The sequence below is a fragment of the Falco biarmicus genome, chromosome 9, assembly GCF_023638135.1.
Source record: "Falco biarmicus isolate bFalBia1 chromosome 9, bFalBia1.pri, whole genome shotgun sequence".
Lineage (NCBI taxonomy): Eukaryota > Metazoa > Chordata > Aves > Falconiformes > Falconidae > Falco > Falco biarmicus.
Window position 1 is genome coordinate 43,634,652 of NC_079296.1, and position 20,744 is coordinate 43,655,395.

Genomic DNA, 20,744 nt, shown 5'->3' on the forward strand with positions numbered 1-20,744 from the left:
GAATACAGTGAAGTGGCTCCAGTCCATGAGGGTGCTATCCTGCCAAGAGATGCTAGGTACGTTCAGCTTGGGAAGAGGAGGAGAAGTGGGAGAGCAGGGAGAACCCTCATGAGGAAACCCATGCCTGCACACAATGTGCTGAGTAGTTCCCAGCTTGCAGTCATTGTTGAGAAAAATGAGGCATCTCTTCTACCTTTGGAGTTTTTCTGCTGATGATGCCAAATGTGCCTGAATTTCAGGGGAACATTTCCATCTCAGTCTCCATGGAGCAGGAAGCTCACTCACTGAATCGGCTCGGACTAATTTCTTGGAGCTTTCTTTCCTGTTAGTATGTGAGAAAAAAAAATAAATCATTACAGTCCCAGGAATAACCAATTTATTAAACACTGCTTTTTTAGGAGGTAAATGACTGGTTTCCAGGAGCTGTATGGGTCTTAGCGGCCCTGTGCATCAAGGGGAATTTGCGGCTGGCAGAGGCTTCCCAGGGGCTGGAGTGGGTACAATAGCTGTACTGAAAGGTGACTCACATGTGCTTGAGCAAGTGTTCAGTGCACTGCACCAGTACGATGCCATCAAAAGGGGAGTGTTCACACACGGTACCACAGATGCCATCTCTTCCTACCACAAACTAAGCAAGGAAAAGAACAAGTGTAAGATATATAGAGAATAAATCATTTTCTGGGTAAGTTACCCAGGCTGGCAACCTAACCACACGAGAACAACAACATCTTTTGTTTTCTTATTGCTCATATCAGGAACTTCCTTGACTTACAGATTAGTGGGTGACTTACAGTCTTATTGCAGGAGATTTTCTTGTCCTGTGAATAGCATTGCATTGGATCCCTTTCATGCTGCTATTTCAGACTGATTCCTGCGAGAATGTAAATTTTAGCAATTCCCACTGGAGTCTGGAAATAGGATTTAGCATCTGCTTTCTGGTAGAGAAAACCCATTAATAGAAATACAGGCCAGGGTTCTCCTTCCCCATTTGGGGGCAATGCAACTTCTGTATCTGGGAAGTCCCTTAGGATCACATTTTATTACAGATATATCAAATGAGCTAGCTCATGCTTATTTGGTAGCTTTCTCATGGCTTGTTTTACTGCCCTGCTTCCTCCTTACCTTTTTTGGGGTGTGTATTCTTCATTTTCCTCTTGCTTGCTTTCCTGATTTCATTACACATACATGGTACAAGTGGTGACACTTAACCTGCTGCACTGCAGTTCTGATACCCCCATGCAGCTGGTTACTTCTGTGTTTCAAACAAATGCAAATGTCTAGGACAAAATTGCAACTTGTCTCACATGTTTCCTATCCTTTTTCTGGACTTTCCCCCTCACTTCTTTTGAAGTGTCTTTGCCTGGACTTCTCCCACTCATCTTGCTCTGTGCATTTGTATCACACACCTATGCATTCTGCCTCCCTGATTTCTATGAGGTTTTCACCGTGTGTGTGGTGCAAAAAGTTTACCGGGATGTTTTCTGATGCCTTACTGCAGAGCTGAAGAAGAACATGGAGAGAAAGAGCAAGTCCTACTGTGAGAATGGCTTCCTACAAAATTTGCATTTGCATGAAAGAAAATGGGATCTTTTTTCCCCTATGAATTTCTCTTCACCTTTGAACCACTTCTGGCCGGAATAAATCTGGGCAGATGCAGCTTTCCCATATACTATGTAAATGTATTGCTTTCTGCTACCTTCTGATAGTAAACAGAAAGAAAATCTTGTTTATTCTCATCTACTTGAAACACCTCAACTAGTGGCCCTGCAAATGACAGGATTCTAACTAAAGACAAATGGTATGTTCTTGAAAAACACAGCACTGTGTTTGCAGTGGTATAAATCAGGAATGACTACTGAAATGTATTTGCACTGGGGTAAGTCAGCGCAAGTGAAATTAGTTTAGTGGTTTCTCTTTTCATGTTGCCGTTCTTAAATACGGGCAAGATCAACAAGCATTGTGCAAGCAATGTATCAGTCAGGGGTTTTTTTTTACAGTTTTTCATGAGGTGTCAACTTTGTTGGCAGTTGGAGACTAATACATTGCTTCACCCTGGGTCTATTGCAAAATGTGAAATTAACAGTGCAACACTTTCAAATATGACAATCAAAATCTGATTGGGAAGAAGGCTGGAGAAATCAATACTTTCAGGAAAGTCTCAACAAGGATGTCATTAAATGAGTAAACAGTCTGTTAAGTGAGAACTTCGTGCTAACTTTAACACATGCTGAATTATAAGCAGTAGTATTTCTAGGACGACAGGAAAATGTGTGAGAAAACAGAGAAAGCTATTGTGCTTTTCTTTTTTTGTTCTAGGATGCTAGTTCAGCATTTTTATTTCATTTGATTGAGTGTAATTAAATGGGTACTGTTGTTTCGGTTTGGTTTTATCAGATACTTACCTATCTGTGTATCTGTCTACCTCCTCAAGTGCAAAGGGCAACTTCAGGGAAGGTGATAGCATACCTGTGTTGGAGAAGGCCTCCCCACTGCAAGAAAGGCAGTAGATCTGCATCCCTGCCTTGCAAGGAACAGTGCTGTTCACACCAACCCTGCCTTGGCAGACGCTGACGCCATCTTCCCCTCTTTCTCCTCCTTGATTCTAAGTGGTCCCTACCACAAGGGCAACTGGAGTGCTTTGCCACGTGCAAGTAATATCATCGTACTGTAAGGTTTTTACCTGCATAGGTTTGTCATACCAGCGATTGGCCCCGTTTTTATGGTAGCCTCCCCCATGCAGCAGTTGCAGTGCCATGTTTGTATCATTGAGTTCCACCCTGCTTGGGCTGTCCAGACACACCAGGCATATGCACCGTTCAATCATGTCAAGGGAGTCGCGGTTAGTAGAGTCTGGGGATAAAAGAGTGAAATATTCACATCCTCTTACGTGTAATACAGGCCTGGTGGGGAACCCTGCTGCCTTGGAGAGCACTGGAGATCCGACCCTGACTCTGCAATGAGCTGATGACTGCAAAGCTCTCTCAACAGCAGAACATCTCGGTGCAAGGAAATGTTACACTGGGGCATTCATTCATGTGTTAACTTTTGCAATATCTCTGAGTATCTTTCATATGATTTAATAATATCCACTTTCTTTTTCTGCTTTCCATTTCCTGAAGTAATTATATTACAGAATAGATCTATTTTACTCTTAAAGCCAGCAATGCTTACTTCTTTTATATACAACAGTTACAGAGAGGACAGGTGGAAAATACAGAATTTCAGAGTTTGTGCTGTTGCTGCAGTATCCTGCTCTGGAACAGCAGGGCCTGTACAGGTATTGTGCTGTTCACCCATTAAAACCCTTTTCTGGACAAGGAACAGCAGGGCCCACGTTGTTTTTGTGTTCTTGCATTAAAACCCTCTTCTCTCTCCTGTCCTTGGTCATTTCTTGTCCTTTAGAGAAACGAGCCCTGGATGGGTATATTGCTTATATCACATGAGGGAAGCATCTGTGGATGAGGTTGTGAGGTTTAGTTTTTTAATGCGATATTGCCAAAACCATGGGTTGCCACATTCCACTTCCTTCCTATCACTAGTGTACCGCAGAATAAAATATGATTTTTCTGGCTTTCTTTCTCTGTTTCTTTTTCCTATCCTGTCACTCTTGCTTCTACAGGTGGGCTACAAAGGCTATTTTCATGTTGTCCTCAGCACTTTCCTCCTTATTTATGGTCTATTTATGTGGGGTGTTTTCTCAAGTTTTTAAAGTCAGAAACATTATGAAGATAACGTTTTGTTTGCTTCTGAGGGCCAGTTTGAGGCATAGAAAATATTTAATAGTGAGCACTTAATACAGCTCTTAATTGAAAGGATAAAAGTGTGGAATCTATAAAAAGAACTTGGTTTATTCAAAAGCATATAACATCATTAATTGCTATTAAATGTTTTCTAAAAAGATCAAAGGAAAAAGGGCTTTCAAACATCAGCTTAAAATTCCTTCCATTCTTAACAGATCAACTTTCACCTGCTTGTTTAGCTAGGTTTTGGTGAAAATGTTTTTGTTTCAGAATGTTCCTAACTAAAGAAATGAATTCAAATTGATCAAAACTTCTTGCAAGTCTGTGCTAAGTTCAACAAATCTGTGCTGAATTCAGGAGATGACTTTAGCTGAAAGAATGGAAAAAATATTTAAAATTAAACAATTCTGATTTGCATTTGAAATATGGAGCCATTTCAAAATGTGCATGTTTCTAATGTATGCAAATATGAAAAGTTGATCCTCTGAAAGGACAGCATTTTTCAAAGTAAGAAAAATATAACTTCCCAAAATGAGTAATATAGGTTAATAAGGAGCTAGAAAAAAACCCAGATGCTTGTAATCATCCAGTTCACTCTCTGGATGCTGTGTAGTAAAAAAGAGCACAAATATGCAAGAAATGAAAAAGGTATCAGGAGAAAGAGAGGCAAATGATAGCAGTGGCTGAGAAGGAAGAGGCAGGTTATGGTAAGGTACTGTCTATTGCGGTCTGGTGGCTTCTACTAGGGAGTGTTGGTAGCCATGGGCCCAAGTGACAGGGGTGGCCAGCCTGACTTCTAGGCTGCGTGGGGACCTGGTGGGGCACATTTTATGGTGTCTTTCCTTGCACACAGAAGCAAAGTCCTAGGAAAGGCACCTGGTGTTCCTGCCAGGTGCTGCAAAGACTTGAGCCAGGAGGTTGTAATTGATGGGTCATGCAGGTAGGCTGAGCTTTCTGCCAGTGATCTGTGGTGCCCTACAACATGTGAAACACTGATGGCTCTATGAATTGTATTCAAAAGCATTCAGAAGTTCTATAAGGGAGAAGTCACGTCCCTGTCCTCTTGGCTGTAAAGCTTTTCTAGTATCTGACACTTAAAGGGCTGACCGTAATTGTGGTATTTATTCCATTCATGGTCTGGGTACATCAATGCAAAGGCTGAAAAGATCCTCGTGAATGGAAGTTGCCCTGTATACCTCAGCTGCTGGTATTTGCAGACAGGCACCTTCAAGGAAAAACTGCTTGCATAGTGATTTACAAACTGCTCACAGTTTGCTCAGCGTTCTGCTTTATGTTGTCTGATAGATTTATATATATTTCATTGTGGCTGTTGCCCACACATCTGTGACAGATATGAAGCCCTTATTCTGACATATGACTTCAGGGTATCTTGAGTCTAGGTATTAGGGAGAATAAAATTAAGCTCTGCTAGAAACAGAAAAGTAGGGAAAAGATGCCCTTACAGAAAGAAACAGACGTGTCCAGAGAGCTGATCAAACACTGAAAAAATTATCACGTAAAGCAGGCAATGAACTGCACAAGAACTCATGAACCATGACTCAGGATGGAAAATAAATATTTCCAGAAATAGCTGAAACAGAGAAGTGTGAGAACAAGCCTAAAGCCCTGCAAGACATTTCGTGTCCCCCTTCCTTTCTAATGCACGCAGTTAGCATCGAGTTGGCCAGTTATCTTTTGGTTAGTTGGCCTTTTTGTTTTAAAAAGGAAAATATGAGAAGACGGTTCTGAATCAAATTCAGATATAGTATACATGGGACAGCAGCCCCTATAGTAGTAAGAATTAACTTCCTCTACTTAGGGGAGTGAGTTAGTTCTGCAACCTCAATGCAGTTGAAACACTGAATACGTTTATAAATCAGCGATGACTGACTGGGTTTATTACAATTTCTTTGAAATTTTCTCACCTAGAAGACCTATTCTTTACTTGCAAAACTATACAGGCCCATGTATATATCTCCTTCATAACCTCTGCAAAGTGCTGTATAAGTCTTCTCCATCTTGAAGCAGCCTCTCTTTTCCTGCCCAGGACAGAAGAGTTGCAGAGTGGCCCCTTCCACCTCACACTGCTTCACTAGAGGCTTTTCTATTCCTCTCTTAGTTATTTTTGCAATAACATTTAACCATATATAAGAAAGAAAAAATGTCTGTTCATAATCATGTGTAACAGCAATACATTATACTACATAGAGGAGCTGTACTAATTTGAGTGGTCTAGGATGAGATTCCTGCTCAAATTAGAGAAGGCTCATACCGCAGTGATGTGAAATTTGCTAGTGCAGAATCTGTTTTTTTCAGCTGCATAACAGAGTTGGTTTGCTTCCTTTATTAAAATTAATATTTTGGCAAATGCCAGGCAATCCAAATACACTCTAGAGAGGGTTCTATTTTTTGTCAATTTGCCTTTTTTTTTCTTTTTTTTTTTTGTGTTTACATTTAGGATGATGTAGGTTTACAAAGATGATGTTGCTTCAGGTTCCAAGGTATTCACTGTTTTACTTAAAGTTGTGGCATGAAAATAAATAGTCAGGTGTTTATCTCAGTTTTCATTAAAATAAGGAATCTTTTTTTTCCTCCTGATTTAAAAAGAAAAGATGGGGAGAGAAAAGCTTCAGCATGAGGTTGGTACCACATAGTAATGCTGTAGTAATGGCCAGGACTGAGTTTTTGTGTGTATTTATCTAAATAAATTTATTATTAGCACAGAAATACTTGAATAAGAAAAGGGAGGATCTTCCTTGGGATGGTAAACATATTTTGATAATATTGCTGAACTGGGGATAAAGAGATAGTTAACATTTTTTTTTCCAGGAGGGAAAAATAAACACCTAAGTCACCTAAAATGGCAAAAAGAGGGTGTTTACATCACTTAGTTTCAGACTAAAATGTATAAGGTGTGACGTGATATAGATGACTAATCCCACACTTTATTTTCATCTGTTTCAAAGTTAGGCATTCGAGTCCAGAATCCAAGACAGCTAAATGCTGCCTGTTGTTGAAAGAGAGAGAGAACTATCCCCAGATAATAATTAGTGTCACCTTTCCTAGATACTTTCTTAAGATTTAGATGAATCAGCCCTGGTACTTCCTATTTTTCTCAATTGACTAGGGAGAGTGCACAGCTAGATTCAATGGGTGTTTAACTTGTAGATGCCTTTGTTAGATGAGATGAAAAATGTCTAATAATTGCCAAAAGCTAAGAGCATACATCATTCCTATTGGTACGAAATGGATGTGAAGAAAGAGACAAATCACAAAATCTGATGCAATGTAATTTATGGGATGAAAAACAGAGAATGGAGTGAAAGCTATTTACATGGTATAACACTTAAACATACACAGCCAAAGGGTCAAACCGTATCTGCTGCTTCCCTGGTAATGCACATCTGAACACTTACAGGTATTGAGTTTCCTCCTACTAGAAAAATTCAGCAGTGAGGTTGCACGTTCAATCCTGTGTTTGCTGTAATGTTCACTCCCAGCAAAGAAAGGCAATGGTGGTGAGGAGGAAGAGGAGTAAGCCGATGAAGAAGAGAAAGCTGGGGTTGCTGCTGCTAACCTTTCATAAGGATCATCCTGGCCTCTGCCCACTCTGTTCTTCCGTCTGTTGTCAGCAGCCCAATTGGAGGCAGCATTTCCTCTTCATTCTCTGCCATTTTGACTATCTTTCGCAACTGAGTGAAAAGATCTCCCTCACTGAGACGACGGAAATTAATGACAACATCCAAAACAAAAAACTGCAAAAAAATGACAGAAGTCAGAACAGTTACAGGTGGGCTGGACCCTCACTGGACCAGCATTTGGCTTTTGTCTGGGTGAGTGTTGAGATGCCGAAGTCCTGCCTGGAGAGCCAGGCCTGCAGACAACGGAGCACAAACCCACTGGGGACTGGCCCAGGGCTCACTCCTCCTGCGTTTTAATGACAGTATAATGCCAGTTGCTACAGGGGACTTAAATTGTGTGTTGGGCTCAAATGCAACGTACCTTATTTAAATAAACTTAAAAGCCCCTGAAGAGATAAAATCAGGAAGTATGTAAGTAATTTCCATTGTACTATCTGTTTAAAAATAACCTAGAGAATCTAGAGAACTTCCCATTCAGGTGAGGGAATGGACTTCCTAGAAAGGGGACCACTGGGATCTACCTCTTCATTCCAAGGGGGCCTGCAGGCACAGCTCCAGTCAGGCAGTCAAGCTGGGCTATAAGATATCCTGCCTGGCCAATATACTCTGTTGCTCAATGGTATTTATTGGTTGGGGCGGACTCAGTCTAATGCTTCAGTATTTCTGCCTGCACCTGTGCTAACTCCTTCAGACATACCTGCTTGGGATGGTGGTATATATGCCATGTGTTGCATGCCAATACTTAACTGTCAAGAGAAGAGCATTTCCAGCAAAGGCACTCTAATAAGATATTTTTTTTTCTCTGTGGTTTCCTCTCTGTTTAATAAATATTTTTATTTGAATGAGAAAGCAAATGAATTCTGCCACATTCCTACTTTCTGCATCACTGTACTTGGAACATAATGTGGGCTAAGAACAAAAGTGCTGCGGAAGCATCTTTTGGAAATATTGACAGCAAATGCTTGGTAAGAAGTGAGCTCATACATAGCACATCAATTGTGTTTCTAAACAGTGATTAGATTAGGCTCTTGAGTGAATTTAAGCAAACTAAGAAATATAGAAAGGTATAAAAGAAGAATACTCATTTACCTGATTGTTACAAGCAACAATGATGTGCTCTGGTTCTGGCATTACACTGCTTTTCTGGGCCACGAGGGTATCTTTGGTATGTCCTGGAAGACGATAGGAAGAAAAGAGTCCATAGTATTGCTTCATACAGAGAGGATGACCAGACAGCTGTCCACGAGCAAAATCAACAGGTAAAGCATGGCTGGAGAGAGAGAAGGAGAAAAACAAAGCCAGAGGAAAAGAGGGGAGAGAGGGGAGAGAGAGACAGAAAGGAAAAGAAATCTAATCTGTCCTTTGTTCTGTTACAATTAGATCAGGTATAGCACAAATTTAATAATAAAATGAGATTACAGTATAAGGGAAATAGATGAATTCCCATACCGAAGTTAAATACATCATTCCTGGCAGCTTCATGCATATTCATTAAGCAATTGCATTATCATCTAGTGGAAATGGAAAGAATAGCAGGTCACAAGCAGCTTTGCAATGTGCGCGGGACACCTGCCGAGATGGGACCCTGGAAATTTGCCGGGACAGAAGTCAGCAGAACAGCTGGAAAAGACACAGCACCTTGAAAAAAAGGTCTGATGAAATTCACTGCAAATCACAGTGGCCCTGTGCTGTGCAGAGTGGTTAAAGAGGCTGTGAGAGGGCCTTGTCTGATGAACAGGAGTGGCTGGGCATTTCTGTTTTCCAGTAAGCCTCGCTTACGTACTAGTCCTTACTTAGAGCTATTCCCCTTTTACGGAAGGCATGTGAAAATAACACCACCTAAAAGGCATCTTTAGTGGCCAGATAAAAAACCCAAGTTATCACAATCACAATTATGGATTGTAAAATATCCCGCTGACACTGCAGCAGGAAATAATGGTGCTGTCACTTGGGACAGGTTGCAGAGCCCACAGGAAGAAGAAGATCTTGTGCTGCAGACATTTTTCCCTCAGCAAAAGAGGACTCAGCTTCCAGCTTGCCAGAGTGGTGCAGGGGTGAAAGGCACACAAGGAGGGTTACTGCTACATGGCTGATACGGGGTAATGTTTTGTGCTAGTTTATCTTGTTTAACTGTCTCTAGAACTCTTGCAGTTCTAAACCAGCGATACTCACTTCAGTTCCTGGCTCTCAGACTCTCTGTATCACTTATTTCCTTGTACAGGTGCTTAATTTTTTTTGTTCCTTATCAGCAAAATAGGCTTATTAGTGATCTACTTCTCCCACATTTTGCATAATGCAGAAATCCTCTTACATTTAGCAGAGTTTTAAAGAGCATCTTTGATGATCGAAGATAGTGGAATAGCATGGTAGATTTAGATAAGAAAATCTGTAATTATAGCAGTTAAGAAAGGGGTTATTAACTCTGACTGATGGCAGCAGAAAATCTTGAACTGATTTAGGAGAAGTCTGTGTAAGGTCTTACAACTCTTTTACATGAGCGAGTTAGGCATCATTAGTCATGGCAACTGCATGGAATATCTGCAGTTAAAATGAAATGCCTAGGTTTGGGTTGGAATATTGTGCATCTGCATGTGGGATGATCCAAGAGAATCTAGCAATACGCTCACTGGTAGAAGTCCTTAACAGCAACAAGGAACTGAAAAAGTTACAATTATGGTGTCCTCATAATTATACAGGAGGCATGATAAGCAAACAGCAGTAACAATATGAGGACACAGTAGTGAGGATTTAAATGATTACAGATTTAAGGCAAGCAAATCTGATCACAGGATTCTTTGGATATGGAGTAGCACGGTCAAAATAATAAGAATTTAAATCATCCTTTGTTTGAGCAATGTGGTTTCTTTATCTCAGATGCTGTCATATAAAGATGCAACAAACTACATTAGTATGCAATAGTGCTTCACAGCACGCTAGTGCTGGTGTTTGCAGCTGCATGGCATATCTTGGACAAAAGCATGTTCTTAAATAAGTACCTCTTCTATGCTTTCTGAGTAGCTGTCAGACTTCTGAAGTGAAAAACCAGCCTTTTCTTTCTTTTATCAGAGATGATAGGGACTTTCTTTGAATAGGGGCTTTGCCTTCCTCATACAAATAAGTGTGGGTTAAAGCATACGCCATAGGCCTTGTGTGTTTCCAGGCAGGAAAATGACCCCATCCCTACTATGGTGTGGTGTCCATTGTGCTTGACTTGCCACTCTTTCTGCTCTTTGGCGAGCAGTGATTTCAGCAGTAAACTTGGAACGCTAGGTGGGGTTAAGAAGTGCTGTGTAAAATGCTGTTATGAGGTACCTCATACGTGAGTTAAAGAATCATGGATTTCCCCATGTTTATACACAGAAAGGAACAACGGCATAAGTAACTTATTTTTACCAGCCACTGAACCAGCCTGTCTGTGGCGAGGCTCCCTTCTCCTGGTGAGATGGGTTATTTCTTTTCTGGTAGGAGGGAGGTGCGGGGGCTGATGCCCTGAATGGAGGGAGCAGTGTGTGGAGGCGGTGCATGCACAGGGAAGGTGTATGGGCTGTGTCACCGTGGTGCTGCTGCTCATCGGGTCTGGGCAGCACAGACTTCTTGGGGTGTTCTCAATAGCTGTTAGGCAGGTTGTGTGGGTCCTTTGGGCTGTGCTGCATGTGCTAGAGCAATGACTAGCAGGCACCACAAGGATTCTTCTCCAACCCATTAGATTGCAGTAATAGAGCAGAAAGCACATAAAAAAGCATCACTGAAGCGCTTGCCTTGAAGCATGCTGGAGCCCCAACCCTTCCAAATGGGGGAGAGGTGCAATGCAGCCTGACTTTGGGCATGTTAGAGCACCCTTGAACCAGAAGCCCTGCAGATACTCAAGCAGTAGTTCTCCTTCCAAGCTACTTACGTGTCCAGTAAAGCTTTATAGTCTTGCACTCCTGAAATGAGATTGGCAGCAAACCTGCAAGTAGCAGATAGAAGTGACATCAGTCTTTTGTCATTTGGCAACATCGGGCTGTTTCTGAGAGACAGAGGAGAGCCTGAATGATTGATGACACAGCATAAGGAGAGGAAGCCTTCTGGCTTGGCAAGAAGAGCCCCCCACCCCCACCTCAAACCTAAATTAATTCATGTCAGGAGAAGTATGAAATCCTAGAGACGGTCCCTTCAAATGGTTAAACAGACTACCACAGGAGGAAGCCTGAAAGCATTTATTTAAGGAATGGGAGCAGAGGCTGAATACTTAATAGAATCCCTAACATGGCTTTCAATATCAATACTCATAAGCTGTCCATTTTATTAGAGTACTTCCTGTCCTAAGCAGACACTCTTTCTGCAGAGCTGTGGACAGGTGTATTATTTCCTGACACTGCCCATTTGCACTGTGTCTGAGTGGGAGGCTCTGAGAAAAATATTTCCTTGTTACAGCACGTGCATTAGAAAATGCAAAGTGGAGTTTTTTTGAAAGCTGTGTGCACAATAAATTTACTCAGTAATGAATAGAAGCATTTATAGTTATGTTCAAAGTAAAGTAAAAAGATACATTGGTTGCCTATGCAAGATGTTAAAATAACACATATTGGCTTCAGGGTTCTGGCTGTTTTATAATAGCATAAATTCACATGCAGTTAATTCTTTCAGTAATGAGCAGCTAGAGAGTGCTAAAAGCAAAGAGGAAAATTGCACTATGTGAAGGTAGATTTGATCTGGTTTACTGTTTTAAAAGGAGAAAATGTTTTGGCAAAGGCTGAAGAATGGAATCCTGTTTTAAGGGCGCCTGGAGAGGTATATTCTGTGCTTGACTACTTGCTTACCTTTCCACTTTTTAAATGATTGTAATTGCCCACAACAGCTCAAAGGAGAAAGGCCAGTTCAGGGCTGGGATGGATGGGCCTGAGGAAAGCAATGTTCTTTGGGAGGAATGATTTCTGAATTCTTATTCTTAGATCCCCTGTGTTTCTGGTGCTCTTTTGGGCACCTGAGACAGACAATTTAATGCCACCGTGGCCTTTTCTGTTTGCAGCGTGGCTACAAGTTGTAGTGATGGCACGTTAAAAATTGTTTTCCTTTAAAGAATGTGTCAGAAATCAGTATTTCTGTTTTCCATCACAAAATGCTTTACTTACACAATGAAAAGCTTTGCAAATATTCCTTAAAAAAATTATAAATACCGTGGCATTATTTTTCATGCAATAAATGGAATAATAATGATGCTTTCATTTCTGATTATCAGTATGAGTATCCCCAGAAACACTGTCTTCAGTCAGCAGGCCTAGTAGGAAATCATTTAATGGTTGCAGCCCTTATTTTTTAATGAAAGTTGATTGTCTTTTTGCAAAAGCGGTATATTTAAAATATCCTTTCATTTAGCAAAAGCTACAAAGTCGTAATACATTACCTCAGCTGGTCATCTACATCCTTGAAATACTGACGAGCAAAGATAATTGCTGGGCTGGAATTGACTGGAAGAGCTAGTCGGTTGTTGAGGTACATGTCATCCAGCCAGTAGTTAAGCACCTAAGGGAAGGAGATGTGAATTCTTAAAGCTATGAGCAACGTGCAGAAAGGCAGTCTGGGCATGAGGGGAGAGTGCTTGGTGCTCCTGGTGTCAGGCATGGGCTCTGATTAATGGAGCCGCTGAGCATTTTCAGTCTGGGCTCTGTGACCTCAGCTCAGCTGAAATCAGCTGCAATTCCATAATCCTATTTTTCAATCAATGGCAATTTACAGTGTGTTCCATTAAAAAGTAAACAAGCTCCATATTGAGGTGCTTTGGGTATTTTGTTGTTTGCTTTTCTCTACAACAAAAAAATGTTTGAGTACAACATGCTAACTGCTGACTCTTGAAGAGTGATTGGGATATATTTAAGAGATGGACAGAATTTTACTAGTGATGGCTTTCCTCAGGGGGCTTCAAATATTTGTCAGCAATGCCAAGATGCTCTGTTGTTAGCCAGCAGATACTGTCCTGTAGCAAGACAGAGTGGGAAAAGAATTTCCCGAGCCTAATGGTTTAGTCCTGCAGATACTGGCATGTGGATAGGGCCCCTGGAGAACTCCCTCTGTGTCCACTGACACAAATGCAGATTGCTGATGCTTGACCCAGACAGACACAAGTATTAAATTTCTAAAGATTTTTATTGAAAACACATATGTACAGTAACTGCATTGCTTTATGTCTGAGCAGAGTTTGAAGAATCATTATTTGGAAAATGGAGGCTTTCATAAAAAGATCAAATAGTCTTTCTGAGTTTAGCAGCATGCTTTGAATATAGTAACTATAAACAACAAGGAAATTATGCAAAAATAATTACGAATGCATGCATCAGTTGAAAAAGGTTTCCTCTGAGATATTTCATTGCTGTTAGAACAGATGCTTCCCCCACAGTCTCTGGAGTCTTCAGAAGAACAGGCTAGAGCTGTACTCCTGGCAAGTTAAATTCCAAACAAAACCATTTCTAGTTTATCTTAAGAATCAGGTATTTAATTTTAATAACCAGTGTTCAAAGTTGAGATGTTACAGAAAACACTTATACATCCTTCCTCTGTAATTTTCATGCTGTAAGTGGTTAAATGAACAGTTGTCTCCTGGAACACTATTTGCTATCAGGAACGCTATTTAAGCAATGGTTAATTTAGCCACCAAAACCATGAAGTTCTATGATCAGAATAACAAAACAAGATTGGGCAGCATTTAATGGAGCCCTCAGACTGTGGCAACAAGTCGTTCAGAAATTAAGAATTGCTTTTAAAATAAAAGCACTGCCAGTACTGTAGCCTTTTTTTCTATAGCAGCAATTTGATGGAGTCGTCTTGCAGGTCACACAACTGAAATGTTAAGGGAGAACCATGCTTCACTGACATCAGTAGCAAGCCTGCAGGATTTTACTGAATCCATGAAACTATCCAGTGTCTCTCTTCCTTGCTGGGAAGTGTCTCTAGTTTTCAGCTGCCATATTCTAATGTGGTTAATGCAGGCAGGATGAACTGTGACTTTGTGGAATGATAAAATCTACTTTATCTATGGCTTATTTAGTTTTCCATCTTGGGAAGCAGAAAGCTGAGCTTTTTTAAAGGCTGAGGTCTCAGCATGGTCTATGTGATAGATAGAGATATATCTATGTATACACGTGTGTGAACATTCGGCAAAATAAATACTTCTGAGTAACTACATTGGTACAGTTTGACAATAAATGGCAAATAGTATTTTAATTTAAAAAGAGTAATTCCTATCCTGTAGTATTCTATTTTAGAATAATTTGGATCAGAGTTTTGGGTAGATGGGCATACAAGACACATTTTTATAGCCCTATCAGAAAGCATTTTTAATTTTAATAAAAACTCTAAATCCTGTTATTAAGGAGAGAGGAAGACATTATCTCCAAAAAGGATATAATAGTGTTTCCTGCAGGTAGAGCCGCCACCTGTGTGCATGCACCTGAGGTGCACGAATTCCCTCATTTATGTCAACAAACTGTTTAATAATGACATAGATTTTAACACTGTTTGAAAAATCTAGCCTAATATGTCTGAAATATTCATTCCCTTGGTAGACTCTGATGTGACGACCCACTGAAACCAAGCAGTGATTGCATATATAGAACACCACAAAGAGTTTGCAATTGCTCAATACAGCAAATATTTTTCTCATCTGTATTTGCTTACCCAGTTCGTTGTCTTTTCCCTTCTTTCCTCGAGGATTTGCTGCAAGGATTCCCCCAGACCTCCTGCAATTCCAAACTGCTCCACAATGACCTTGGTCTTTCTAAATTGCTCCTCTGGCACCAAGTGTTTCATGCATTGTAGGTACATGCATAAGGTCTGTTGTAGTGGTGGGACTGGAAGTTTTGTCACTGCCTAATTATAAAAAAAAAAATAAATTAGCAAGTAATTCTAATTGTTCCCAAACTGTCCTCTTTTTATTTTCTTCTTCTTTTTTTCCCCTTCTGTTACTGAACAATATATTGCATCCCTTTTTTTTTTTTTTTAGCATTTGAGATGCCTGATTACTGCAAATGTAGTTGTGTGACTTCAGTGGAGTTTCATTAGGTCTTAAACTGTCTGGATTTTAGGACACAGTATGCAGCTGTATGCAATACTGAAGCAGTGGTACCTATCCAGTGGCTCTATTTGTAGGCCTTTGGCCAATGAGGATTTCAAATAGATAAGCCAGGAAACTAGTGGAGAATTTTCCTTTGTAAAAAGTCTAGAAATCCTAGGACAAACAGGTAAATAGGCATGATGCAAGCATATAGCCTGAGCTAGACTCTAGGAAATCTTCAAACACATTAAAGTATAGTAAAATAATGCATTAAGAGAAGGTATTTCATTAGTAAAGAAGTGCACTTAGCTTGTGATCAGTAAAACCAGGGGTAAATACTTGTTTAATTGGCAATATGACTGGTTATAAAATTGGAGAAATAAAAGACATGCACGTCTACCTGTTCATTAGTACTGACTACAGACAATCCTCAATAAACCTGTGGTTTACCCTGCCAAACCTCTGCTGTCGGCCAGGGTGGAACCCTCCTAGAAGGCTTGATAAAACATTTCTGTTTATATTTGCTTTATCTTTATCCTGTTTGGAGCAGGAAACCAACAATATCTGGGAAAAAAACAATCTCATGCTGCTCATGCAATTAAGCTTCTTTTGTTTTTAATCTAAAATTAACCAAGTGAATTGTAATTAGTCATTTAAAAGCCAGAGCAATCATGGGGGCAGTGAGAGAATCAAGCAAGGATGTAATCCATGAAGGACTGGGAAATTGCAAGAGGCTGTGATGCTCTAAGCATGGTTCCTTAGGGAGATAGACATGTTTCCTGTTGAGAAACGGTCATCTAATTCAACTGTGCTTGTCCATTAGCCATCAGTGTAGACTGTAAACTTTGGGAGGGTTTATTTCTCTAATCTGATTTTTGTTTGTCTCCTAAAGCAGGTAAAATTCAGATATTTTTTTTCTATTAGCTCTTGATGAAATAGACATTCATTTTCACAGGACTGCATGACCATAGCATGATTTCAGTTGGAGGAGATGTCTGACAGTCACCTAGTCCCACCTGCTGCTCAGAGCAAGGCTAGCTGCAAACTCCTTTGCTAGTGCACGTAGGGATGGAGGGAGTGGAGGAAGTGCTCGGAACAGAAGGCAGGGAGTGGGTGTCCTCAGAGCTCAAATACCAGCCCTGCCTTTTGACACCCACAGAAAAGTCAGATATTTAATTAAATTAAATTAAAAACTGCATTAAATTTCCCTATCTAGAAACCGAAGATTTCAGGTACTCGTAAAATGTGTCATAGGATTACCTGCTATTAATGGAAATGCAAATCCAATTTAGCCTGTAACACACCCTGGATCTCAGAAATGATAGAATGGTAATTCTACAGTTTCAAGCTATGTTTAGTCAGGGGCATATGTCTTCTGTCATTGACTTCTAGGTCAGTGGAAACAGATGGGTGAAATGATATTTCTTGTTGATACTGGCTTTGGCCCGATCTTTCTGGGTAAGGTTGCTCTACAGTTCATGGCTCTGCTTAGGAAAAAAGCTTTAAACCCAAGGGGTTGACTGCTTATAGGCATACACATCCGGCATCTTTTAAACCAGCTTGAAAATGAATCATACATGATAGTTTGATAGTTCTGTACTATTAAGAAATAATTACATGCCATCTCTGACTGTACAGTAATGCATCTGCTGCTGTGTAATAATATTTCACTTACTGGAATTCTTCACAGGATGTTGGGAGGAAAAGTGTATTTGGGTATGAGAAGCACTAATGTTACACCAAAGTTCTTGATTATGAACTGCTTCAGGTATCCTAGTGTTCCCTGAAATGAAGAACTCTGCTCTGGAACAGAGCTTGGTTTACAATTATTGTATTAATTTACAGCATTAAAAGCTGTTAAGTCATCCATCTTCAACATTTTTGCTTGTTTTTTGTTTTCCCAGAAACAGTCACTTACTGTCTCATCTTTACTGCATGTATCTTTCTCTTTCTTCTGCATGTTTTTTTCTAGGACAGGCATTCCTGCATTTCTTTTGATATCTTTTGTTGAGGACAGAAATTGAAGCCACTCGGGGGCACTTATGGAGCCTCACGCCTCGGTTCTGGAAATAGAAAAGATTTAAAGTCCAGTCAATACCCATTATTTATAACCAAAATGTACGTGGGGAATATTCCCTGTGCAAGCATACACAGAAGCTTCAGAATGCAAAACTGAAGAGAAATAGAAGTACAACGTTCAGAAGTAGCTGAACTGAGCCCTGTGGAGATTGCTCTGACATTGTTTGTCTCATTTTGCTATAAATTTCTTTATCCAGAACTATCTGATACACATAAATGATGTCTTCTCAGCATGGTTTATTTTGTCCTTCTAATTTACTTTGCAACGCATTGTGCCGTGATCTGCACGCTTTCTATTACCGCTATGTGTTAGCTGGAGGAAAGAGGTGACTTCTCTTTGAATGTACTCGTGTTGACACAGATAATAGGAAGGCTTCAGTTTTTTATCTAAGGATCTTCTGCGTCGTCCCCTTACTATTTTATATGAAAGCATCATGGTCTTTAAATGTATTTGTCATTGAACGGTTCCATGGACACAGTGAGGTGCTGTCATCTCCATGTTAAAGATGTGGAAGCGAGCTTGACGGAGACGTGCCTTTGCTCCCTGCAGACTAGAAGCTCGCAGGGTGCCAGTACTTTGAGGCATAGCTCTGGGCTGGGGGGCCCCGTGAGCCTGCCTAGGCTGGCAGGCTGGCTGTGGGAGGGGTGCGAGGGGTGGCATATGCTGCACTTGAGCCACTTCACACAGCGGTCTTTCCAAATAGCATATACCTATCCAGGCAGACGGCTTAACCTGCCAAAAGTCACAGAAGTCATCTGTGACAGAGAACATACTTCCACTTGTGTGTCTCTGGTATTGCGCTCACCCTGGTTTTCACTTCTAAGGGTGCCTCTTGCTCCTTTTCTGTACAAGAATGAGCGATATGCCAGACGTTTCTTCCTATATAATAGTGCCCACATCAAGCAGTTACCCTTCAATTATGGTGATACAGCTAAAGCAGAGTAAGTTCCATCTGTTCAGTCAGGTCTTGATGAATCATAGGGGGTTTTGGAGTTGTTTTAGGGATTTTTTTTTTTTTAATTACTTTGCACTATGTGTATGCGAAATATCAAAGACAACGTGTTGACTAAGTAGAAAAGAACTTCCTTTCTGAAACCCTTGGGACTATACATTCGAGGCACTTGAATTACTCCTACAACAACTTTTAAGAACAATTTGGATAAAAACCTGAAAGTGAGATGAAGAGTTTTGTTTAGCGATGGGCAGGGATGGCTGTGCATTATTCCTCTCCTGCAGAACCAGCTTGGCTTTTCCAGCCTTGAGGCTTCAGCATGGCTCTGCCAATGTGTATGTGGTCACTGACACCTTGTGTTGATCTTGTCCTCTCCCAGTCCCGCACTGCCAGCGGGGCCATGTGCTGTGAAGTAGGTTGAATAAGGTTGAGAGATGTCCCTGGGGCCCTGCAATGAGCCACGCAGCAAACTCATGTTGATCTGTCATCTGCTCATGATTTCAACCCAGCTGAGAGACGATTTCCCTCATGGAAAGGCCACATTAACCCACTGTGCTGCTCCGCTCCCTCCTGTGTGCTGCACAGGTGCTCTATTCCTGGCAGCACAGGTTCAAAGCACGTCAAATAATGGACACATTCTGTAACTCTTGGAAAACCGTGGCTTGCTCAGTAGTTTATGGGCTGGCCTCTGCTCTCCACCTGTGTTCAAATACAGAGCAGCCATTTTGTCTCCAGGGCCCCTAAAACTGCACCACCCTAAAAGAAAAAGCGTGCCGGTATCCTTCTCACTGGGACTTTTGATCTTTCTTTCCCTATGTTTTTTGTCAAACTGCAATATGGAGTCACACCGGCTACGAGTCCGTACTGGTTCTGTGACTGTGGGAAATGCCACTAATAACAGACTCGCCTATCTGTAAAATCCGTGTGATGAAGAGTTTTTGGGGGTGCGGAGGGGGGGTAGCCTGAGCTGTACTTTTTCTCTGTCAGGGGGATGAACCGAGGCTTTGCCTCTGGTTCAAGTGCTGCCAGCTTAACATCACACCCAATTCTGTATTTGCTTTAAAAAGGACAAGGAAAATGACACGAGGGAAAATCCTGCAGAAATTCAAGATGACTTCAAAGTTGCTCACTGGAACGGCTGTGAGGTGCATTGTCAAAGTTATTAGGCAAAAAAAAAAAAATAATCCTAGCCGCTTTTATTTACGGCTGGCTTAGCTGGAGGGCTGGGGCGAGTGGCTTAGCAGGGCGGCTGCGAGTCACAGCAGGCTGGGGAGCCGGTGGCTTCCCCACAGCTCAAAGGAGCAGCTCAAATCCACAACAAAAGGCACTGATCTCCCCCTAAGCCGAGAGCACAGAGGGGCTGAAATAAGCCCATGTGCTTATACTTGAGTTCTCCGTCCGCTGCGGCCCCGGGGGCAGGTTGCAGTGCATTCCGCTCAGCCCCCATCTATTCATCCCCCCTGCCAGTGGCAGCAGGAAGATAAGCTTCAAGTTCTCAGGAACCGACGCTTAAAGTTCAGAGGGGCGTACGCGCTCCCACGAATACTTGTGGGAAGTCGCGCTGCGGCGGCCGTTGGCAGTGCGAGGCGGCCCCGGAGCCTCCCTGTCGCCTGCCGGCAGCTCCCTGCGGGCCGCAGCACCGCCCGAGCCCGTCCCCGTCGGGGACCGCTCCCGCTCTGCCCGGGGGCCGCCCCGGCACTTCCCCCTGCCCCGGCCCCGGGGCGGTCCCTTCCCTCCCGCACGGCCCGTCGCGGCGGGACCCGCGGGGGGCCCCGACGGGAGCGGCCCCGTGGGTGCCGCGGAGTTTGGCGAGGGGAGCCCTCTCGGCTGCGGGACCCCACTCCCCCCGCTCCCACGCCCGCGGCTTCCCCGCCCCGGCTCTCGCAGCCGCGCCGTCGGGGCGGCGGGGGGCGCGCAGCCCGCCCGCCCTTACCTGCTCGTCGGGGCGCTCCGGGGCGGCGGCCGGGCGGGCTCGGCGCGTCGCGGCGGCTCTGTCCAAGGTACCGCCGCCTGCTCCGCGGCCAGGGCCCCTCTGGGCGGGGGCGTGCGGAGCGAGGCTCGTCCCCGGCGCCGCCTGGCTCCTCCCCGCCCCGCGGCCCCGGCACCGCCCGGCCCGGCCCGGCCCGCCCCTCCCGCTGCGCGCAACAGGCGCTGCCCCCCGCCCGCCGCGCCCCGGCCCCTCAGCGGGCCGTGCCTGGCGGGGGCGCCGCGCCCCGGGCCGCCTGTGCCCCGGGGGGGCGGGCGGGGGCGCCGGGCGGAGCCGGGGTTGCCCGCGCCCTGACCACCGTCGGGACCAGCCGAA

General features: G+C 42.8%; 1 protein-coding gene across 1 annotated transcript in view; it reads right to left on the minus strand.

Annotated features, from left to right (window-relative positions):
- CHAT (choline O-acetyltransferase) overlaps window positions 1–20,517 on the minus strand; it is a 36,245-nt gene extending 15,728 nt beyond the window's left edge. Inside the window, exons 1-10 of the mRNA XM_056353022.1 lie at window positions 20,376–20,517; window positions 17,329–17,473; window positions 15,035–15,226; window positions 12,768–12,886; window positions 11,277–11,330; window positions 8,471–8,651; window positions 7,318–7,495; window positions 2,681–2,850; window positions 528–628; window positions 194–322 (exon numbers count right to left, since the gene is read on the minus strand). Coding sequence (XP_056208997.1) covers window positions 194–322; window positions 528–628; window positions 2,681–2,850; window positions 7,318–7,495; window positions 8,471–8,651; window positions 11,277–11,330; window positions 12,768–12,886; window positions 15,035–15,226; window positions 17,329–17,391 — 1,187 coding nt within the window. The 5' untranslated portion in view covers window positions 17,392–17,473; window positions 20,376–20,517. The remainder of the gene's footprint in view (window positions 1–193; window positions 323–527; window positions 629–2,680; window positions 2,851–7,317; window positions 7,496–8,470; window positions 8,652–11,276; window positions 11,331–12,767; window positions 12,887–15,034; window positions 15,227–17,328; window positions 17,474–20,375) is intronic.
- Window positions 20,518–20,744: the final 227 nt, after the last annotated feature.